At 45.7% G+C, this 24,500-nt stretch overlaps 1 protein-coding gene across 3 annotated transcripts in view; it reads left to right on the forward strand.

Annotated features, from left to right (window-relative positions):
• LOC138952305 (papilin-like) overlaps window positions 1-24,500 on the forward strand; it is a 293,828-nt gene that overhangs the window by 119,639 nt on the left and 149,689 nt on the right. For all 3 annotated transcript variants that reach the window (XM_070323939.1, XM_070323942.1, XM_070323941.1), the window contains 13 exons: window positions 392-590; window positions 2,930-3,033; window positions 10,379-10,439; window positions 10,893-10,977; window positions 11,258-11,397; window positions 12,967-13,090; window positions 14,277-14,363; window positions 14,669-14,841; window positions 15,283-15,421; window positions 16,002-16,143; window positions 18,052-18,268; window positions 18,944-19,141; window positions 23,405-23,510. In XM_070323939.1, the coding sequence (XP_070180040.1) occupies window positions 534-590; window positions 2,930-3,033; window positions 10,379-10,439; window positions 10,893-10,977; window positions 11,258-11,397; window positions 12,967-13,090; window positions 14,277-14,363; window positions 14,669-14,841; window positions 15,283-15,421; window positions 16,002-16,143; window positions 18,052-18,268; window positions 18,944-19,141; window positions 23,405-23,510 (1,633 nt within the window). In that variant the 5' untranslated portion in view covers window positions 392-533. The remainder of the gene's footprint in view (window positions 1-391; window positions 591-2,929; window positions 3,034-10,378; window positions 10,440-10,892; window positions 10,978-11,257; window positions 11,398-12,966; window positions 13,091-14,276; window positions 14,364-14,668; window positions 14,842-15,282; window positions 15,422-16,001; window positions 16,144-18,051; window positions 18,269-18,943; window positions 19,142-23,404; window positions 23,511-24,500) is intronic.

Raw genomic sequence — 24,500 nt, forward strand, 5'->3', positions numbered from 1 at the left:
ATCTTTGTCCGTTGTTCCCTCCCTCCATCTTTGTCCGTTCTTCCCTCCCTCCATCTTTGTCCGTTCTTCCCTCCCTCCATCTTTGTCCGTTCTTCCCTCCCTCCATCTTTGTCCGTTCTTCCCTCCATCCATCTTTGTCCGTTCTTCCCTCCCTCCATCTTTGTCCGTTCTTCCCTACCTCCATCTTTGTCCGTTCTTCCCTCCCTCCATCTGTCTTTTTTTTCTCTCTGTCGCTCTCCTACATTCACCTCACCATGTCTCCTTTTGAAGGAACAACTGCACGCCATAAACACAAACATGTAAATGTACTCCAGGTCAGTTATTTTCACTCGTGTTTTTCATGTAGGGTGGAGTAAATCAAAATGTTTTTCTTTGTTCTGTCTGTTTGCAGTCAGCATACGTCTCTTGCTCACCCACGCAACTTGATCTCTACGTCACAGAACTAATGGCGCCATCGAGGCGACAGTGACGCATCACGCTCAATTGAAAAACTTTGTGGAGTACTAGTGACGTCATACCAAGTACACGTCATCATGGAGGCGGCAAAAGTGTTCGTGCTGTGTTTATGTATTGCAGTCGCCTTGGGTCAGGTGAGTAACTTTGAGTGTGTGTGTGTGTGTGTGTGTGTGTGTGTGTGTGTGTGTGTGTGTGTGTGCCTATGTGCGTGTCTGTGCGCCCGCGAATGTGGTTCCACAAGAAATCAGGTTGACGAGTGAGTGTTCTTTTGCCGAAAAAACGTCCAGTCCCCTGTTTCTTACAGGCGAGAATAGGCGAGATTGGCGAGTGGGGCGAGGAAGTACCGTTTCTTGGGCACATCTCGCCGCGAGTGACGCTAGAATTCTTGCCTCGAACGCTAGGTAGCTTTGGGCTTGCTCGCTTGGCGAGAAAACATGGCGGCCATGCAGCTGCCCATCTGATTGGCTGTCCATGATTTTTTACCGACCAGTGCAGACGACCTTTTCGGAATCAACCAATGGTGTTTAATTCTTGCGGAGCTAGCCATTAAACCGTTTCATAGACAATCTCGCCTCCTAGCTTCGCGAGCGGATATCCGAAAGAATATCTCGCCTGAAAGAAACACGCGTCAGGCCAATACCACAGCTCAAAATCATGTCGTTGTCCTTTGTTTCTCAGATCCAACAATAGCAATGTCCCGTTACTCAAATGACAATATTTGCCTTGAAGCATTTCTTGAACTCCTGAGATTAGTTCGCTAGCATTATGTGGTATTTGGGAAATCAAATGGCTGAATACCCCTTCCCCCTTCCCGCGAGCTTTACATAAACTGTTATTTGTGTGTGGCTGGTAGTCTCTTGGTTTTCTTACACTGTCCGCGTTTTTTTAATATACACACTGAGTTTATGAAATCCTCAAATTGATTGAATATCGAAACAGATTGATCTTTACGGAAGATCAAGAGCAGCAGCTCCATAAAAATCTCCTCTCACCTCCCCTCCTCCCCACCCTCTCGATCCATCCCCATTCCAGATCAACGTTCTGCCCCCAAAACTATGTTCACCTGAACAAGTACTATCTATGTTTTATCTGTACCTGTGGTATTATTGTCGCTGTGGGTTACTGCTTCATCCCAAAGGTCACTAGTCAGGGAATGTGGTGGTACTGGGGCAGTGTTGTACCGTGACTCTTCTGACACCAGAACAAGCATTTTGGGCTTCTTTTTTTCCTCCCCCCTCCCCCCCCCCCCCCCATCCGGAACCCCACACACCAGCCCCTTTTTGTGCCACAAAATGATGATCCCGTCCTTTCCAAAAAAGTCAGTGGATCAGGTGATTGAAGATCGTGTCTGTTTTGACACTAGAGTAGGCATTTCTTCCTCAGCGTTTTACCAATACCTGTCTCTGTATAGGCCAACTGGTCTTTTAGAACGTTAAACCCAAATTGATAGTCAGGCATTTTTTTAAAGCATTTTTTGTCTTTACTTTTATTAAAAAAACTATTTTCTGCCACAAGATTTTCCAAGAACATTATTTCTGCCCGACTCTTAAAGGTACTGAACTTGTCAAATCCAGGTGCACGGAGCCCCTGGGGCTTTTAGCCATACCTCAGGCGGCTATCCGTTAGAAGAACTACCAAGTTTCATTGACTTGCACCCAAAGAGTCAAGAACTGCGATTTTTTTTACGAATTATTTTCGTACTCGGACCCGGCTGGTCTTCACCTATTTTTGGATCTAAATTTAGATCAGGTAGATCACCACATCATGCACAAAAAGACACGTCACTAGCAAACTATGTCAGACGTCATCATGAGTTTGTGTAAAACAAAATGGAGGCCGGAATCACTCAGTTGAATCGAACTCCGACCAAACACCACGTAATAACTAGGTTAATTTATGCACTCGCGTGAACAAAAAACTGTCGAGCTTCACAGATGTCGTCGTTGGATAGTTTTGGGTTTGTTTTACTACCGTAGGAGGATTTTTGAACTGTAAATGCACTCAGCTGCAACAAAAACGCAAAACGAAGGCTGTGAGCTGCACTGTGCCTTTAATACTCAGTAGCTGTCGCGTCAAACCAATGTGTGCAGAATGGTGGTTTTTGATTCGTGTCGGTCGTTCGTCTGTTTTTTTGTCCGTCGTGTCATTTACGCCCGATAACTTACGAATGATAATGCCACTTTTCATGATAATATTCGGGAATTCTTTAATTCTAGTTCGACACCTCACCCCCCCCCCCCCCCCCTCCCCGCCTTCGTACTTTCATCATTCTTCCTTACCTTGTTTTCGTTTGAGGCATGTACTTGCGTGTGTCTGTTTTTAACTTTTTTTGATGAATGCTTGATAATTGTACAAGATAATTATTTTACTTGAGCATGTCGCTTTTCTCTTTCTCAAAGGTTCTGTCTTCTGACTTATTTCTTTATTTCTTTATTTCCCTATTAATCATTTTCATGTTCTTTCTGTCCTAAAGGCGAACGACTTTGGAATGTGGGGGGACTGGGGGGAACCCTCGGCGTGTTCTCGGACGTGCGGGAGTGGAGTCCTGCATCGCACGCGCAAATGTCACCACGGCATGTGAGTGCTTGTCATTGTGCCTCAGTATATTTTTCACGCATTGTCTCACTATTTGCTCACCTGTTGCGCGCGGGTGGGATCTTAGCCGATTTATTTTTTGTGGAGGGGATAAGGGGAGTTGATAAGGGGCGGGGGGGGGGGGGGGGGGGGTGAGGGGAAGGGATGGGTTAGGGGTGGGGTAGGAGGTGGAGGAACGTGGTGGGAGAGGGACAGGTGGAGTGGCCGGTGGCAGGGGGCTTCTGTTTGTCTTGGAGGAAGGAAGGGAAGAGAAGGGCATTTCTCACTGACCGCTTTTTTCAAGAAAAAAGGAAAAGATGCGTGAGGTTAGAGGTAGAATGAAGGGTTGCGAAGGGGCCGGGGAGGGGGTGGGATGGGTAACTTAATATTCTCTTGGCAGAAGGCAGGGGGGGGGGGGGGGGGGAGGAGGGATCGAAGTTCGTGCGAGTAGTGAGGAGGACACATGCGTTGGAGGTTACAGGTGGGAAGACGGTCAGAGGAGGGGGGCTTATTCTTTCTTTGAGGAAGAAAACGGGGTAGGGATAGCATACCCTTAGGGAGAGACAGGTGGGCAGAGGAGTGAGGGAGTGGGAGGGGGGGGGGGGGGTGGGGTGGGGGGGGGTGGGGTGGGGGGAGGATGTACTGTGAAGATCCGGAGGTTAGGAGGCAAACTAAATAAACCCGGTCGGGGCAGTACTGGTAGGTTAGGGCGGGACCAGGCGATCAGACCAGGTTAAGAATCTGTGTGATTGCGGTTTCTGTGTCTGTCTGGGTATTTCGGGGTGTTTCGACACGCCTGTCTCTCATCGGGGCCGGGTGTGCCTTCCTTACTCATACTTATTTGTACTTTGGGAATGTTGGATTGAAGATGTCAACTAGGAGTTGTCCTGTGTCTGAGCCTTGAGGGTGGGTCTCTTGACTCGACTGTCAGTCCGTATTCTTACGGCCTATTTTGAAGAGTGACGTTAGCAAGGGGTAAAAGCCTAGTTTGAAGATGTCTGAGACTCCAGAAGTGTTGGTTGTCTCAAAGCGAGTAATTAACGATCCTTCCATTGCGATCGGGTGTCTTTCTCTGCCTGACGCGATAGTCATGGTTTGGGGACGTTCAGAAAACTTTGCCAAAAATGCACTACTTCAAAAAACTACTTCAAATACCTTTGCTTTCACATTTTCTAGAAGATTTAGTCTTGAAGAGCTGTAGGGTTTGATGCTTGTAACAGAATGTGTCCCTTTACTGAACAGACTTGTTGCTTCTTTACATGCATTCTTCTAGTGTTTTTGTTCTCTTACCACTCATTGCCGCTCCTTGGAGCAAGCTGGAATTGCAGATGACGTTGAAGCTTGTTTAATTCTTCACAGCTTCAAGTTTATTAATAACCAACTTTTTCAGCTCTTCAGAGCTTGTACTATGTTATAACCAAAAATGTGTTAGTACTGCAAACGCTGTGTTTTATACGATAGTTTGCACACTTAATAAACCAATGCCTCCAAGCAACTTTACATTTTTAGTTTTAATGCTTCTATTTGATGGAGTCTACTTGTGTATAGTTTACTTCAAAGAATATGCACACTAATTACTTACTTGTGTATTTATAGCTAAGTGACACGAATATGGTTGTAGCGCGATAGAATGTGGTCATTATATTGTTGTTTCTGTGAACTCTATCAAAGCTGAATAGCAAAACTTACAACTTACTTTCTTGGTTTTTTTACTCTGAATTTTGGAATGTCGACGATCTATTTGTGTTTGAAAAGTATTAGTCGTGCTGTTCAGCTTTGTGTATGTGTCTAGTGTATTTCGTTATTTTCGTCGTGCAATGAAATATTAGTGTCAATGTCCTTATTTTATTGATGTTGTAGTAGCGTTTACACACGCTTTATTATATATCGTACACAAGTAGTAACAGTTGAATGTGAACAGCACATCTGAAGAGATTGTGTACTTAGCTTGAAAGTTGATAGTTTTCTGTTACATTTTGTCAGTCATGTCCGTAGTTATTAACTGTTTTTGTATTTTTGCTGTTGTTCTCTCTCTCTGCACATGGAATACCTTCAGGAGGTAACTGTCTGCATCGTCTTGTTACCCCCCTTGATTCCCCCCCCCCCACTGGAGTCAGTTTTAGTAGCCTTACCCTAGTGCCTTTTAATGACTTACCAATCTTCCACAGCCTGTCGTTCTCAAATCAACCTTGCTTTGGGATACAGACAGAATACTACTTCGACCATCAAGTTTCAGTTGAAATAAAGTGTCAAGGCAATTTTACAAACAAAAATCCCTTTTTTACACCCACTAAATTGCTACATTGTTTTCAGGAAAATTGGTATATAAGAGAAAGACGTCCCAAACCAAACCGCCCCCCCCCCCCCCCCCCCCCCCCCCCCCCCCCCCCCCCCCGTCTGTCGCCACACTCCCCTCCCCACCGGAAAACTGGACAACATCATCATCTGCAGCTTGCACAACCACCCCCCCCCTCTTCTCCGGGAGGCTGGTTGCAAATAAAATAATGTCACCCTTGAGTGTAATAGGGGCGGGGATATAGCTCAGTTGGTAGCGCGCTGGATTTGTATTCAGTTGGCCGCTGTCAGCGCGAGTTCGATCCCAGGTTCGGCGGAAATTTATTTCACAGAGTCAACTTTGTGTGCAGACTCTCTTCGGTGTCCGAACCACCCCCCGTGTATTCTACATTGGGTGTGCACGTTAAAGATCCCACGATTGACAAAAGGGTCTTTCCTGGCAAAATTGCTTAGGCACAGTTAATAATTGTCTACCATACCCGTGTGACTTGGAATAAGGCCGTGAAAGGTAAATATGCGCCGACATGGCTGCAATCTACTGGCCGTATAAAATTTCATCTCACACGGCATCACTGCAGAGCGCCTAGAACTGTACCCACGGAATATGCGCGATATAAGACTCATTGATTGATAGATTGATTAATCCCAAAGTATGTGTGCAAACCAAACTACCAACTTCTCCCCTGTGGTACCTGAAGTTTAAAAATAATATTTGTATACATTTTTTTCCTTTTTCTTGCACCAATCTTATCTTGCCTACCCACACACCCCCCCCCTCCCCCCATACATCACCCCCACAAAAAAGAGAGAAAAAACAGAAAAGAAGAAGTTAATATAAGCTATATGCTTGAGTACGAATCCTTAATGCCAGATATTGTATATATTTCACGATATTTAAATTGAATAAAGTTTTGTTTAAAGCAAAAGGTGAAACACACAAGCTGTCTCTATCCTTCGGCATGGTTGATTTATTCTTATAACCTCGTCACTTTTTTTCCCACTGTCATCTGGGAACACCGATTTAAACGAATCACAGGGCAAGGTTTTTGTTGGGGTTATAACTCTAACATTTGTGCAGTGAAATTCATTCAGAAGTCCTTTTTAACTTGGATTTAGCACACGCTAGTGCACTGTGAGTGTTCATTGAAAACATAACCAGGGGTGTTTTGTTTTTTAAAACAAGGTGTTGGGAGTTTAAAAGTCACACTTAACTGAAATTTCCATCTGTGTTAAATTGATAGTTTAACACATATTAAACATGTAAATCCTGGGTATGGGAAAAACAATAAAATATACGAATAATACGTGTGTACATAGATACATTATAGAGGTTATGACATTGTAATAAGGGTACTCTCAGTAATCGCATATTGAATAAGAGGTACAAACATTGGTATTGAGGTATTGTTAACAAATAATCGTAATCTAACATTTCCATTCTACGCAGTAAACAGGAAATGATGCTAGACACTTTGGATTGCTAACGACATGAAATGACAAACTTAATCAATTAACATTGGAAGAAAACTCCAGCAACACTTAAGAATTAATCTTCGCCGGCACTGACATTGGCAAATTTGCAATTTCACGATTTAACGTAATTGAAAATTACATTCTGACAGTTCTTTGCTGGCAACTTTAAATTTATCACAGCCTTTGTGTTGTTGAACGAGCGTGAGGAATTTAGATGATAGCCAAGATGCCAGAAACAAAAACACTTTGTTGGCACAAGACAACTCTCCGTAGAGAGAATCATGCTCAGAATGTTGCATTCTCCTGTTCTTCTCATACTGCAGAGGAACCTGTCCAAACGACCACCCAAGGGATCAACAAAAAGCGGTCGTTATAAACAGGTGGCCGCTATAAAAAGGTGAATTATAGAGAGAAAAAGTCTGTCGGGGATCCTTTTGGGGTGGTTGGTTTTGACAGGTGGTCGTTCCCAAGAGGTGGTCGCTAGGACAGGTTCCACTGTATCAAAATCAGTCCCATCCAGTTTCGCTGTAGAAACCTCCGCTAGGATTTTGTCAAATATATGTTTTGCAGTGTTGCATGCTTAGTGTTAGAAACTGACTTATGTTTGAAAATTTAACCTGTTTAACAAATGTTTAACTGCCTCTCTGTTGCTGTGTTTGCTCACATTGTCTCTCATTGCAGGAAGCGTCGCATATGGTTAATTTTAGGCGTTTCTCGTATACCTCAAGTTAATTTGTTTTGGGTATTTGTATTTGAATGTAGAAATGCCATCTTTATTTCTTGGTAGCATACGTAGACGCTACGGAGTGTATACACACACTCACAGACAAGTGGACACAGACGAAGACACATAAGATGGAGGAGACAGATAGAAACGGGGAGAGACGCACGGAGGGAAGGGGAGGGAAAGGATTAAAGGGTGGGGGGGGGATGTACGAGCCAATAGAAGGATACAAACAGGGAGAGACGCACGGAGGGAAGGGGAGGGAAAGGATTAAAGGGTGGGTGGGATGTACGAGCCAATAGAAGGATACAAACAGGGAGAGACAGATGGAGGGGGTTAGAGGGTTTGGGTTCGACGTACGGACCAACATAGGGATATATACAGAAAGAGCCAGAGAGACAGAAAGAGGGGGTGGGGAAGGGGGGGGGGGGAGGAGGGACATACTAACAGAGAGAGACACAGACTCACGAAGAGACATTGTCATACACAGACACTCAGGGCAGACAGACGGACGGAGGGAGGAATTCACGAACTAACAGAGGTTGACAAACAGACAGAACCACCGAGAGACTTTTGATGGTCACACAGACCCACAGACAGCAACGTTACCTGAAGTCACTGTCTAGGTGTCATTTCCACAGCCCCAACAGGACCCACAGACAGCAACGTTACCTGAAGTCACTGTCTAGGTGTCATTTCCACTGCCCCAACAGGACCCACAGACAGCAACGTTACCTGAAGTCACTGTCTAGGTGTCATTTCCACTGCCCCAACAGGACCCACAGACAGCAACGTTACCTGAAGTCACTGTCTAGGTGTCATTTCCACTGCCCCAACAGGACCCACAGACAGCAACGTTACCTGAAGTCACTGTCTAGGTGTCATTTCCACTGCCCCAACAGGACCCACAGACAGCAACGTTACCTGAAGTCACTGTCTAGGTGTCATTTCCACAGCCCCAACAGGACCCACAGACAGCAACGTTACCTGAAGTCACTGTCTTGGTGTCATTTCCACAGCCCCAACAGGACCCACAGACAGCAACGTTACCTGAAGTCACTGTCTAGGTGTCATTTCCACAGCCCCAACAGGACCCACAGACAGCAACGTTACCTGAAGTCACTGTCTTGGTGTCATTTCCACAGTCCCAACACTAGTCATTGCCAGGCAACAGCCTGTAGGCGGTGGTAGAACGAGGAGAGAGGAGGGATAGCAGTTAAGGGGTATAATTTGACTTCCATCTCGATGTTAAACCTTTGACCTTTAAGGTCGTGTCGGGGTTTGGAGTGCTGAGGCATGTCACAATTTGCTGTCGGCAGCAGAGGACTATTGCCAAAGTAACAATGAAATGTTACCATGTTGCGTGTGTGTGTGTGTGTGTGTGTGTACGTGTGTGTGTGTGTGTGTGTGTACGTGTGTGTGTGTGTGTACGTGCGTGCGTGTGTGTGTGTGTGTGTGGGGGGGGTGCGTGTGTGTGTGTGTGAGAGAGAGAGAGAGAGAGAGAGAGAGAGAGAGAGAGAGAGAGAGAGAGAGAGAGAGAGAGAGAGAGAGAGAGAGAGAGAGAGAGAGAGAGAGAGAGAGAGAGAGAGAGAGTGCGTGTGTGATTGCATGTGCGCTTGATTGTGTGAGTACACGAGTACGTACGTGCGTTTGTCTGTGCGTACGGGGGTGCGTGTGTTTGTGTTGGAATTCGTGTGCTCTATGTAATTATTACTTATATCTTTGTGCTCCTATTTTCGTACCATGTTTGTGGACTGGTGTTTCCAACTTGTTTTTGTTGGTGGAAAAGTAAACATTTTAACGTGCAATACAAAATGTGCATGCCTTTAATAAATCTGAAATAAATAAAGTGTATGTAAATCTTTCTGATAACACAATTAATTTGCATGACTGCATGAAAATCCGTACAATATACCTTGTAGTTTTCTTATAGTGAAAAATAGAAAAGTACAAATATAGTGTATTGTTTTGTCCTCAATATCTCCTTTCTATATATAAAGTATTGTTTCTCAAAAACGTATTTATTTTGAGATGTGTTTGTGCGATTTCCAACAATGCATAGTTCTGTTGCACTGTTATTACTGGCAATTTTGTGTTTAAGAGTGTTGGTAATTTCTCTTATATTTTCATTTATTTAGCACCTAGAGCGTAGACATGCAAACACATAATATGTTGAGATGTTAAGATAGTATTTTGCATATCTTTAACTCTTGTGACCTATTTCACGATTTTGTGTGTGAGAATTTGATTTTGATAGTGGAAATGGTTCGCCTCATGTGTATGTACCGAGATAACGTGTTAAAATGTGACAGTCTGGTAATGTAAAGAAGTGAGTGTCTGCATAAAGGTGTATGTGGACATAAATAACACTGCGGTGCACACTCTTCATCTTTTTCGTATTCTGGAATAGTTATGGACAAATTTCTTTGCTGTGAAAACTTTTAGAGGTGTGTGTGTGTGTGTGTGTGTGTGTGTGTGTGTGTGTGTGTGTGTGTGTGTGTGTATGCGTGCGTGTGTGTGTTTATGTGTGTGTGTGTGTGCGTGTGCGTGCGCGCTTGCGCGCGTGTGTGTGTACGTGAGTGTGTGTGTGTGTGTGCGTGTGTGTGTGTGTGTGTGCGTGCGTGCGAGCGTGCGTGCGTGAGTGCGTACGTGTGTGTGTGTGTGTGTGTTTAAATGCGAGTGCGCGCGCGCGCGCGCGCGTGTGTGTGTGTGTGTGTGTGTGTGTGTGTGTGTGCTTGCGGGGCGTGTGTGTGTGCGTGTGGTTGTGGGCGTGCGTGTATGCGCATGTGTGTGTGTGTGTGTGTGAGTTTGTGTGTGTGTGTGTGTGTGTACTAATACATCAGGGTTGTGTCTCAGACCAGGTGTCAGCAGAGGTTGTCAAGGCGATGACATCGTGTATGAGTCATGCAATACACAGGTAAGTCACACATGGTAAATCTAGATCAGGGATATGGTTTTTAATAAAAATGTATGTTAAAAGTTACTTTAACACTTCATTCTGTACTATAATCGCAATTTTGTCGATAATGTTGTTATAACATTATAATCAAATTGGAAAGAGAAATGTGTACAATGGAGACGTCATATTGACTCTACAGTCTGAATAACAAGACACTTGTCATCATGTTCCAACCACATCTTTATAGAAATTACAGTATAATTATGTACTAGTCGCCGTATTGTTCGTTTCGTGTGTGTGTGTGCGTGTGTGTGTGTGTGTGTGTGTGTGTGTGTGTGTGTGTGTGTGCTTGCATGGGTGCGTGCGTGCGTGCATTTTTGCGTGCGTACGTGCGTACTTGCATGCGCGCGTGCGTGTGTGTTTGCAAGAAAAGTAACTGACATTCTTTATGTATTTCTGTTATGGCAACAGGCGTGTCCAGATGGACTGGAGAGCTTCCGGTCCGTGCAATGCCGAAGATTCAACAGTCAGCGGAACACTTGGGTACCCTACAAAGGTGAGTCTACCTGTGTTAGACATATTAGCATCATGTGTTATGCAGAGCACCTGGGCGCCTCTGAATTTAAAGGATGTGAAATTGTCTACCTGTATTAGACAGATAAGCATCATGTTTAAAGTGCAAAGCATTTCAAAGTAATGTTTACACAATGATGTTGGAGTTCTCACAGTGATGTCGATGTTTTGACTTTTGATGTTTATACACTGATGTTGAAGGTCTCACGGTGATGTTGGTGTGTTCACAGTGATGTCGATGTTTTCACTGTATTATTTTGCAGACGACCGCCAGCCGTGTGCCCTGGTGTGTCAGTCCAAGGAGGAGCCGGACCGAGTGACGGAGTTACAGGAGAGAGTGGTGGACGGCACGGAGTGTGACCTGCCGGACAGCCTGGGTATTTGTCTCCGTGGCGTCTGCAAGGTACGGACATACTGACTCCGACGAAAAATAAAAAAATAAAAAAAAAAAAAAACCATTAAAAAAAACCAAAAAAACAAACAAGATGACAGTGGATGAGATGAAGAAAGTTGAAAAGCAACAGAAATCGGTACTCACAACCCAAGGACAGCACAGACAAAGACAAAATCTTTTAAACAAAAACAGAAAAAGACAGAAAAAAAGAAAATTAAAAAAACACTACAAGAAAACAAGGAACCAAGCAGGCACACAAAGTACAGTCGAACCTGCCCTTGCAACCAACTCTCAAAGGCGACCACCTCTCAAAAGCGACCACCTCTCAAAAGCGACCACCTCTCAAAAGCGACCACCTCTCAAAAGCGACCACCTCTCAAAAGCGACCACCTCTCAAAAACGACCACCTCTCAAAGGCGACCACCTCTCAAAGGCGACCACCTGCCCACAACGACCATCCCAAGGATCCAAGACAAGATTTTAATCTACACAATTCCTCTTTCCATAGCGACCACCTGTCTCTAACGACCCCTGTTGGTTGGTCCCTTAGACAGGTTGGACTCATTCAAAAAGCAAACAAGTACACTACATTGGGGTGTGCACGTTAAAGATCCCACGATTGACAAAAGGGTCTTTCCTGGCAAAATTGTATAGGCATAGATAAAAATGTCCACCAAAATACCCGTGTGACTTGGAATAATAGGCCGTGAAAAGGAGGATATGCGCCGAAATGGCTGCGATCTGCTGGCCGATGTGAATGCGTGATGTATTGTGTAAAAAAAATTCCATCTCACACGGCATAAATAAATCCCTGCGCCTTGAATATGTGCGCGATATAAATTGCATAAAAAAAATTAAAAAATTCCTGCGCTTAGAACTGTACCCACGGAATACGCGCGATATAAGCCTCATATTGATTGATTGATTGATCTATTTATCTGTCTGCCTGCCTACCTAGCAACATACCAACCAACCTTCCACAAATTCACAAAACAGACCGCAAGTACCTTTATATGAATGCATGTATCTACAGTTGTGTGTGTTGAAGGCTTTACTTATCTCGCAGGCAGCAGATGTCCTTCATTTTGAATCTCACGTCGAACGCAAACTGAACAGTTTCTCATTTGAAGGGAAGTAACCGCCAGGGTGCACAACAGGTACTCTTGACGAGTTTACTCCCTTGAATGATGTTCCTCGATATTAAAGGGAAGTAAACAAGACTACTTAACTTTGATAGCTCCTAGGACACTGTTGTCTCCCCTACTGAATAAAACTGTGCAACTGGGGTGAACAAAACAAAAACAGGCCGGGGCGGACACGAGTCAACTTTATACGCAGACTCAACGACGGTATCCATGTCCCACCCCGTGTCACGACAGTAAAAGAGCTCGGTCATTCTGCCGTAAGTGCAAGTACCTGAAACCACCCGAACTGACACGCATAAACCTGTGTATCTCATCTCAAGTTGAGGCAACACCCGGGAACATGCCCCTAATGGTTTCACCGTGAGGGCGTCAAACAACAGTTATCATCATAAAAACCCCTTATATGATGTTCTCTTTTGTCTGTTCCCATCAGGAGGTTGGTTGTGACCGTCGCATTGACTCCACGATGAGGGAGGACCGGTGTCTGGTCTGTGGTGGTCGCGTTGATACCTGTCAGACCGTCTCGACCTCTATCAATGAAGCTGACTTGAAAACAGGTATGTTAACCTGTCGGTGTGTGCGTGTGTGTGTGTGGGTAAGGGTTGTATGTGCGCATGCGTTTTGGTGATTGTTGGGGCGGCAGAGGGGGTCGACGGTATTATTTATGTGTTTGTGTAAGAATGGGTTGGTCGGTCGGTGGGTGGTTTGGGGTAGGGATGTTATAAGTCGTAATTTGGAGGGATGAGCGAGTTTGGGCAAATCACGGTTCATGCAGAGCGAATTTGGGAATGAGAGGGAGGTTGGGATCTACTCATAGGTTCAAAGTGAATGACAATGGATGCTTTACCACAAATGTGCATGTTACTCAGAATGACACGTGTGTTTGTACTGTGCAGGTGTGAACGACATGGCGACAATACCTCTGGTTACTCAGAATGACACGTGTGTTTGTGTTGTGCAGGTGTGAACGACATGGCGACAATACCTCTGGTTACTCAGAATGACACGTGTGTTTGTGTTGTGCAGGTGTGAACGACATGGCGACAATACCTCTGGTTACTCAGAATGACACGTGTGTTTGTGTTGTGCAGGTGTGAACGACATGGCGACAATACCTCTGGTTACTCAGAATGACACGTGTGTTTGTACTGTGCAGGTGTGAACGAAATGGCGACAATACCTCTGGTTACTCAGAATGACACGTGTGTTTGTGTTGTGCAGGTGTGAACGACATGGCGACAATACCTCTGGTTATTCACTGAATGACACGTGTGTTTGTTTTGTGCAGGTGTGAACGACATGGTGACAATACCTCTGGTTACTCAGAATGACACGTGTGTTTGTACTGTGCAGGTGTGAACGACATGGCGACAATACCTCTGGTTACTCAGAATGACACGTGTGTTTGTGTTGTGCAGGTGTGAACGACATGGCGACAATACCTCTGGTTACTCAGAATGACACGTGTGTTTGTGTTGTGCAGGTGTGAACGACATGGCGACAATACCTCAGGTTACTCAGAATGACACGTGTGTTTGTACTGTGCAGGTGTGAACGACATGGCGACAATACCTCTGGTTACTCAGAATGACACGTGTGTTTGTACTGTGCAGGTGTGAACGACATGGCGACAATACCTCTGGTTACTCAGAATGACACGTGTGTTTGTGTTGTGCAGGTGTGAACGACATGGCGACAATACCTCTGGTTACTCAGAATGACACGTGTGTTTGTGTTGTGCAGGTGTGAACGACATGGCGACAATACCTCTGGGGTCCAGCAGTATACTGATCACTGTCCATCACGCGGAGTCCGGGTCTGCGTCTCTTGGTCAGTACACTTTTTTCTGCAGGCTTACACTATGATCAGGCACACACAAAACATAGCAAATAATGTGTTTGTTTAAGGTGACAAGGCCACACAACTTAGGGTCAGTGGATAGGTTCCATCGTTTTTGGATTGAAGTTTGTTTCTCATTTATACGGGCGTATGTGTTTTGTGGTTTTTTTACGGATATCTCGCAAACTGTGTCCCCTTGGACGTCCACACCTTTGTTACTTTCTCGCTCTTTTGAGGATGCTATTTAACTTGTATCTTACGAGAATGTTAGTTTTTAATTGATGCTGACATTGCAGTTCTGAGTGACCGTAATGGCAAGATGTACATGGACGAGAGAAGTCCTCCAGCAGACGACACAGTCTTTACAGCTGCCGGGGCACCCATGCGCTACCGGCGATCCACAACCTCCAATGGCTACGTCACAGTGGTCAAAGGCCGAGGGCCAACCAACGATACTCTATTGGTCAAGGTACGTTTAGCATAAGAACGGAATCTGGGTTGACCGTTTTCTGGACTTGCACATCTCTATTTCATCTAAAAGCAACATCCGTACCACCTGACTTCAGTTTTATGGTGGCATGTCAAGGGGTTTCTCTCCCTTTGAACCAAAGAAAGTACAAAATAATATTACTTCAAATGCTACTTCAAATGCAACTATAAAGCTCTTTTTTTTAAAATAGAGCTTTGTTGTTATGAACAGTTGCTTTCCAGAAAAAAAACATAAGCTTTGTTGTTATGAAAAGCTGCTGAACAGAAAACCACATATTGCCCCGCTTTACTCATGGTACCATTTTGGCTTTTGGGAAAACGGCTTTAATCATGTCCGACTATGCCACAGTACATAAGTCGTGAGAATCCAGACACTGATTGCTGGAGAAACGGAACGAATGAATTCTCCATGATGTTCCAGCTCAACTACCGAGACCAGCCAACGAGTGCGGAGTTTGAGTACTCCATCCCGAAGAACCGGGTTTTGGAATCGAACCCTAACCAGCCGTACACCTGGATCCACGGCGCCTGGACCAGCTGTTCTCAGGAGTGTGGTCCCGGTAAGCCTGGCTCTTAACTTGTACTTGATGTATATTACTTTTCTGAACCTGTTTGCATGAAACTTCATGATCAATTCGTCTTCTTCATCTTCCAATTTATAAACTGGGTACTTTCAGACGTTTTAGGTTCAGCGAGTGGAGTAGAGTGTGCTAAAATGGGACTATAGGGAGGAGGAGGGGGGGGGCATGGTGGTTGGGGGGGGGGGGGGGTGGGGGGGCAAATTCAGTATTGAGCAAAAGACTAAAACCATATACACAGTTCTGCGGCAGTCAGTGTTCCGAGGAGCATGGACCTGGCAGTTAAATTAAATTTGGCTTGGAAACACTCCAGCGAATGAGCTTGGGAGAGCCATGGTGGGAGTTGGTTCATTGACTGACGGTAGGTGGGAAAAAGGGGATTCTGTTGAAAAACATTGAAGCAGATGTCTTTTCTAAAAATGAAAAATATACGTTTGTGAGGCTGTTTACACACATAAGAAGAAATGATTTTCTAGAAAGAAGAAATGCAGTATTCTTTATGTATCACCACACAGGACGAAATGCTGTATTCTCTGTGTTTTTCCCAATATGCTGTGTGCAGGGTACCAGCTGCGCGCAGTGTCATGCATTGACCGCAGCTCGGGGGCCTCAGTGGACGACAGTCAGTGCGACCAGGCCGACAAGCCCGACCTGAGGGAGGAGTGCAACGTCAAGCCTTGTGGGACTGCTGACAACTGGTACAGGTAAGCTCGTGAGACCTCAGTCCAATGGAGTATCTTGACCAAATGAGGCAGAATGCTGTTTGGAGATCTGACAGACAAAGGGAAGTAAGCGCTCTTAATGCATGTGACATGTGTAATGGAGTAAGTGAGAGGTATTCGGAAGCAGTCTCCTGGCACCTGAGAGAATAACAAGCATTGACATGAACAAGCTTCTTCTTCTTCTTCTGCGTTCGTGGGCTGAAACTCCCACGTACACTCTTGTTTTTGCACGAGTAGAATTTCACGTGTATGAGTCCCGTTTTTTCCCCACCATTTAATTAAGCGTTGTTGACTATGAATGTAGATGTAAATGCTTGTATAACTGTGTTTTAATTTTTAAATGTGTCAAGCGCAAAGAGCATAATTGTAAAGTTATGATGTTGCGCTATATAAATGCTCATTTATTATTATTATTATTATTTAGGCAGCCATACGCCGCTTTCGGAGAAGAAATGAACAAGCGACTTTCATCTCTCAGGTGCCAGGAGACTGGTTTGGAATAACTCTCACTTACTCTATAACACACGTCGTATGCATTTAGAGCGATATAGTCCAATTGTCTATAACGACCACTTAACGAACCGACCTAAAGTCGTCGTTATAGACAGGTGGTCGCTAGTGAAAGGTGCAGGTAAAAAACTGAGACTACAGTCAAACTTGTCTACAGCCACCATTCAACGAACCGACCTGATGTTGTTATATACAGGCGGTCGCTAGTGAAAGGTGCAGGTCAAAAACTGAGACTACAGTCAAACTTGTCTACAGCCACCATTCAACGAACCGACCTGAAGTCGTCGTTATAGACAGGTGGTCGCTACAAAAAGGCACAGGTAAGAACGTGAGACTGCAGTCAAAGTTGTCTTTAACGAACAATCAAGGGACCGACCAAAAACGATCGTTATGAACAGGTGGTTGCTGAAAAAGGTACATGTAAGACCGTGATACTACAGTCAAACTTGTCTACAGCGACCAATCAACTAACCGACCAATCAACTAACCGACCAATCAACTAACCGACCAATCAACTAACCGACCAAAAGGGGTCGAGATAGGTGGAGGTGATTTATACAGGAAAGACCAACTCGTCGGGATACCTTGGCGCGGTCGAAGTGGGCAGGTGGTCGTTATCGAGTATGTCAAGAACACTGTCCATGGACTTTGCTTTGTTTAAAAGCTCGCAAAGCCGCTGCATGACTGTGTGAGGGACTATTTACCAGCAGGGGTGCCAGCTAGTCGCTTCTGAATTAATGATCTGAGGTTGATGATTATTTCCTCAGGTGGGTACCGGGCCACTGGGGAAAGTGCTCGGTGCATTGCGGTGTGGGAGAACAGACCCAGGAGATGTACTGCGTGGAGACAGGTCAGACAGGAGACACGCTGTACTCTTTGTCCTCTATTACCTCTGTTATCTCTGATATCTTTCAGGTGGGTACCTGCATGGGCACTGGGGCAAGTGCTCGATGCAGTGCGGTGTGGGGGAACAGACTTGAGAGATGTACTGCGTGGAGACAGGCCAGTCAGGAGACACGCTGTACTCTTTGTCCTCTATTACCTCTGTTATCTCTGATATCTTTCAGGTGGGTACCTGCATGGGCACTGGGGCAAGTGCTCGATGCAGTGCGGTGTGGGGGAACAGACTTGAGAGATGTACTGCGTGGAGACAGGCCAGTCAGGAGACACGCTGTACTCTTTGTCCTCTATTACCTCTGCTATCTCTGATATCTTTCAGGTGGGTACCTGCATGGGCACTGGGGCAAGTGCTCGATGCAGTGCGGTGTGGGGGAACAGACTTGAGAGATGTACTGCGTGGAGACAGGTCAGACAGGAGACACAGTGTACTCTTTGTCCTCTTCTACCTCTATTTTCTCTATCATTTCTTATACCTTTCAGGTGGGTACCGGGCCACTGGGGAAAGTGCTCCGTGCATTGCGGTGTGGGAGAGCAGACTCAAGAGATGTATTGCGTGGAGACAGGCCAGTCAGGAGACACGGTGTACGTCAAGGAGGAGCTGTGTGAGCGCTACAGCGACAAGCACCCGGTGTACAAGCGGGCCTGTGAGGGCGATGGAGATGAGTGTCCCTACTGGGCCAATAGCGCCTGGGCTGAGGTAATTGGGAGATTGAATACAGTGTTGTTGATGTTGTCATGGTGGTTGTGATGATGGTAGTGGTGGTGGTGGTGGTTGTGCTTGTGGTGTGAGCGATAAAGCGTGACAAGCACCCAGTGTAGATGCCGGAGTGTCTGTATTTGGCCTCTAGCGCCTGGGCTGAGTTCATTCGGAGTCATAGACATGTATAGACGTTTACCTCCCCCCCCCCCCCCCCAGTTCTCCCCTCTAAAAACTCACCCCTCCTCACCCAACTCACCCATCCCTCCACCCCCGCCTATGAACGCAATCACGCACAAAGTAATCGGTTGAGAACGTTTTGGATAGCAGATTTATGAAATATGCTTACAAGATTGGATTAATGGAATACTGCTGGACACCTCTTCGACCATTTCTGTAGTTACCCGTCTGCACATTAACTTTAATGAAACGCATTGACTTCTGTGTGCCTCGGGGGATAACGCATTGACTTCTGTGTGCCTCAGGGGATAACGCATTGACTTCTGTGTGCCTCGGGGGATAACGCATTGACTTCTGTGTGCCTCAGGGGATAAAGGATAAAGATGATGCACAAGATCGCTGATATTTATATAAGGAGAACGGCGCATTCGAACATATATCTCATCAAACTTTTTTTCCTCTAGAATGACTCAACCGGAACGATGTGTGTTACAGTGCAGTGTTACCTGTGGTTACGGCACACAGAGCAGACAGGTGTATTGTCAGCGTGACCCAGCGGACCCCACCAGCGTGCCCGTCACGGTGGATGACTCGCTCTGCACGCTTGAGCAACCCGACGCCAGCATGGTCTGTCGCCTCGACCCGTGTCCCGATGGAAGCAACTGGGCCCGTCCCGGCACCGTGGAAGTGGAGGTGGGTAGAAACCTTTAGAAACAATGCCTCAGTCTCGCGGGTTAGGGGGAGTCCCATATTGGTTGGGACGAGAAAGAATTTACCCGATGCTACCCAGCATGTCGTAAGAGGCGACTAACGGTTCTGTTTCTCCTTTTACCCTTGTTAAGTGTTTCTTGTATAGAATATAGTCAATGTTTGTAAAGATTTTAGTCAAGCAGTATGTAAGAAATGTTAAGTCCTTTGTACTGGAAACTTGCATTCTCCCAGTAAGGTCATATATTGTACTACGTTGCAAGCCCCTGGAGCAATTTTTTGATTAGTGCTTTTGTGAACAAGAAACACTTAACAAGTGGCTCTATCCCATCTCCCCCCTTTCCCCTATCCCATCTCCCCCCTTTCCCTGTCGCGATATAACCTTGAATGGTTGAAAACGACGTTAAACACCAAATAAAGAAAAATAAAGTCAGTTTAAATGACTTCACTCTTCTTCGTCTTCTTCTTCTTCATTCGTGGGCTGTAGGACCGGCACGGTTGGCCTAGTGGTAAGGTTGGCCTAGTGGTAAGGTTGGCCTAGTGGTAAGGTTGGCCTAGTGGTAAGGTTGGCCTAGTGGTAAGGTTGGCCTAGTGGTAAGGTTGGCCTAGTGGTAAGGTTGGCCTAGTCACTAGTAGTGGTAAGGCGTCCGTCCCGTGATCGGTTCGAACCCCGGCCGGGTCATACCTAAGACTTTAAAATTGGCAATCTAGTGGCTGCTCCGCCTGGCGTCTGGCATTATGGGGTTAGTGCTAGGACTGGTTGGTCCGGTGTCAGAATAATGTGACTGGGTGAGACATGAAGCCTGTGCTGCGACTTTTGTCTTGTGTGTGGCGCACGTTATATGTCAATGCAGCACCGCCCTGATATGGCCCTTCGTGGTCGGCTGGGCGTTAAGCAAAACAAACAAACAAATGGGCTGTAGGGGCTCAATGGGCTGTGGGGGCTCGATCGAGCTTTTGCTGTTTTCGTGTGACAGTAGCTTTGTGTTACCTAGTGTCATGTTCCACTCAGGAGAAAAGGGATTACACCAATAGACGTTTTCTGGAAATAACTCTGTTGCGATTTACAAGCGTTGTGGAAGAGTTGCGCCCCTTAAGGCCTCGGACAGAAAGAACACACGTGGTCGACCAGTTAAAACCAACGATCGCAGCGAATAACTGATTCCGATATGCATGTCACTTTATGCAGTGTCCGCTCGATATGACCCCATTTCTTTGGAAAATATACACATCGGGGTTAACGATTTGTCCCGGCATTGCAGGATCGCTTATATTATTACCCCGAGTGATAGCCGACGACGTCAGTGACGGGTTTGCCTGCTTTAGGTCAAGGTCACGACAGCCGCGGAAAACTGACACGCGTGTTTAGCGATCGCTGCAGGCCATCAAATGATTCGTGGCTCCGATGTGCAGTTTTTGGAAGAAAAGGGCATCATATCGATTGGACACTGCATAACATTCACATCGGAGTCAGTTATTCGCTTCGATCCGGCGTTGGTTTTAACTGGTCGACCACGTGTTTCCTGTCAGAGGAAAGGGGCGCAACTCTTCCACAACGCTTATACATCCTGACAGAGTCATTTCTGAAAATGGTTTATTTCAAGTAACTTTAAGGAAGAACTTGTGTCATTTTCAAAGCTGAAATCGCATTATCCCCTCTATCTCTCTACTGATCTTCCTCTCTCTGTATATACGACGTATCTATCATCATCATCATCGTCATCATCATCATCATCATCATCATCATCATCATCATCATCATCATCATCATCATCATCATCATCATCATCATCATCCTCCTCTTGCTTTATCTGTATCTCTCGCTCTTGCTCTAACACTCTCTCTAATTCTTTCTCCGTCTTTCTGTCTCTTTGTTCTCGCTTCGTTTCCCTCCCCCCACTCTCTCTCTCTCTCTCTCTCTCTCTCTCTCTCTCTCTCTCTCTCTCTTTCTCTCTCTCTGTCTGTCTGGTTAGTTGTAGTTTCTGACTCTTTCTGTTCTTGTGTCACTCTGTTTCTCTCATTATTGTGTTTGTAAGCCAATCTTTTGCACCCCTCCCCCCTACACCCTAACCTTTGCTCGCTTTTCTGTTTTCTCCCCAGGTTTATTTTCGCTCCATAAAACTCATGCTTGGAAATGCAACACTTGTTATGCTATTTGCTCGCAGATCCCTATCTGAGCTATGTGTGCAACTGCTGAAAGAGTTACAGTTTGTTTTAATCAGTGACGGCATGTCTGCAGTATGTGTGTGCGTGTGCATGCGTGTGTACACGCGCGCCGCTCCAGCCTTTTTATACACGTGTCTTTGCCGATTCCGATTAAGAGGATGGGGGGAGGGGGGGTTGAGGGGGTGTTCTTAGGCGGATGTGGAGCGAAGGGCAAAGACGCACATGCAGCCAATATAAACTGCAGACCTTGCATATTTGAGGACAAATTGCGATGTTTCAGAATGAATGGCTTGCACCGGGCCTATCTTGATCTGGTTCGTATTGTTAATGTTTTTCTCCCTGTGAAACTGGAAGCAGAGTCACTCATCCGGAATCCTTTGAAATGGTTATAGACACGGTTGTATAGTTTCGTGTGTGGGGCCACGGTTGATAGGCACACACACATCATGGAAATGTATCGATACAAAAATAATCCGTTGCTTGTTGGGACTAGGTGCCGCCATTTGCTATTGATGAGAAAATGTGTGTGTGTGTGTGTGTGTGTGTGTGTGTGTGTGTGTGTGTGTGTGAGTGTGAGTGTGTGTGTGTGTGTGAGAGAGAGAGAGAGGGGCGTTTGTCCTTCGCTGGGGGTATGCAGTGCCTTGGCATTGCACTTCCACTTAATTGTTAATTTTGTCACCCTGTGAAACTGGACGCAGTCACTCATCCTGTATCCTTGGCAGTGGTTAGGGAAACAGACAGATAGACGGACAGACAGACAGACAGACAGACAGACAGACAGACAAGCCGACAGGAAGGGGGGTTGGGGGTAGGGTGACAAGCAAACAGTCAAGTCATGAATCTTCTACGACATGTTCAGTGTCCTAACTTAAGGCAAGCAGCTTCAACATAGAAGTCACAAAACAGACCTACCCCTGATGTTCGTGAAAGTCTTTACTGTAAAAAGGCAAGGCTGTTGACCTAACTGCTCACTGTACTGACTTGTATTTGTTATCGCCATGTGGTCAGCGTCCACCTACACCCTGTGGCCCCACTCACTGGGAGAAAACACAACAGTGGTGAAGTCAGTGCTCGCTTTTTGTGGACATTTCCGTTCTGTTATTATCGGGGGAGGGGGGGGGGGGGGAGGGGGGGGGAGGAGGGAGGTTTACGTGTAAGATGATTTAACATTCAAGAACTTCGTGACAATAAAAATTGAAACAACAAGGACAAAAACAAGGAAACAACGAAAACAACAACAACAACTCCACAAGATGAAGTTGAAAGAAAACAAGAAATTCCTCCGAGGTAGGAAAAACACCCCCGTCCTTACCATTCTCACTGCCACCAACTGAGAAGGTTATTTCCCTTTGACCATTAATATGTCCCTCTATAAGTCCTTGTAGAATCTTAATCCACCAATAACTCCCTAACCGTGTGTTTGACTGGTCCCAATTTTTGTAAGGACCGTCTCAGGAATGTATAGAACCTGTTCACCAAGTTTGGTGACGATCGGTCCGTTCATTCTTGAGATCTATATGCGAACACAAACACACAAACAAACAAACACATCGACCGAATCCTATACACACCCCTATACCGGGGGTGTAATAACGCTCGGTTCGTTCGAAGTAAGGGACATGTGCGGAGGATTATGATTGGGAAAAGCGGTCAAGGATACTCCGAATCGTGGTGTTTGAGTACCCCGAAGAAGGGAGTTGGTGGGGCACTTGACAAAGAAGCAAGACTTATGAGAACAAACCAGCATGCACTGCATTTTCTGACAACCGGCTTGCATGGCCTAACACGTCGCATTGTTACCCTTCCTGTTTTGAATACATACCATTGTTTATCAGCTTCCTGTTATAAGAGTGTACATTTTCGTTGTAATAACAATTGCGATTTTTGTAAGTGGAACTATATACATTTTTCAGCTTCTCATGTTGGCATACAGTTTCCCCCAATGGTGTACGTTGCATGTTCAAAGATTGCACCAAGTACGTTTTGTCGGTACTCTTCTTTAGATGGCATTTGATTTGATGTTTTTCTATAGTTATGTTGTGGACAAAGAAAGTTGTAAGTCGTGATTGTTGGTGATTTCAGGACTCAAAAGACTGTGAGGATTCTCAGTATGGTTGCTGTGCGGACGGAGTTACTGCTGCTTCCGGTCACAGTGGAATGGGATGTCCAAACACCAACTCTACCATCAGTAAGTGTGTGTGTGTATGTGTGTGTGTTGTGTGTGTGTGTGTGTGTGCATGTGTGCGCGTGTGTGTCTGTGTATGTGTATGTGTGTATGTGTGTATGTGTGTGTGTGTGTGTGTATGTGTGTGTAAGTGTATGTAAGTGTGTGAGTGTGTGTGTGTATGTGTGTGTGTGTGTGTATGTGTGTGTGTGTCTGTGTGTGTGTGTGTATGTGTGTGTGTGTGTGTGTGTTAGTGTCAGCTAGCCTGCTTGTTCAATCAGTCTTTGTATTCGTCTGTCTGTCTGCCTGCCTGTCTTTCTGCATGTCTCTTTCTGTGTGTGTTTGTTTGTGTTTGTACGAACATGCATGCGTGCGTGCGTGCGTACGTGCGTTCGAGAGTGTGTGTGTGTGTGTGAGTGTGTGTGTGTGTGTGTGTGTATCTAACGTTTCCCAGCTCTCGCATTGTCTGTAAAATTGACAGACGACCCGTCAGCTGTTACGGAAAGCGCGATCGTCGCGAATTCGGCCATGGTACATACAAGTTACCGCGCGCACGTGCTCGATCAGTCCTTCGTGTGGTCGGCAAATGTCAGTGTCGGTGCATGCGCGTGTGCTATCGTGTGCATGGCAGCTCTGTTTGATTTGATACGAGGACGAGAGAATGAAGAAAATGAAAAAATTGTCACGAACATCCCGCCATTGCTAGGAGGTTAAAGGTCGTGAGCTTAAAGATCAGCCTCGTCTTGGACACAGATGCAAACATTCTGAGACGTGACGAGGGCGCTGAGAGAGAGAGAGAGAGGGAGAGAGAGAGAGAGAGAGAGAGAGAGAGAGAGAGAGAGAGAGAGAGAGAGAGAGAGAGAGAGACATACACACACACACACATACACACACACACACACACACACACACACACATACACACACACACACACACACACACACACACATACACACACACACACACACACACACACAAACACACAGAGAGACAGATATAGACAGAGAGACAGAG

Source organism: Littorina saxatilis, linkage group LG17 (assembly GCF_037325665.1).
Source record: "Littorina saxatilis isolate snail1 linkage group LG17, US_GU_Lsax_2.0, whole genome shotgun sequence".
Classification (NCBI taxonomy): Eukaryota; Metazoa; Mollusca; class Gastropoda; order Littorinimorpha; family Littorinidae; genus Littorina; species Littorina saxatilis.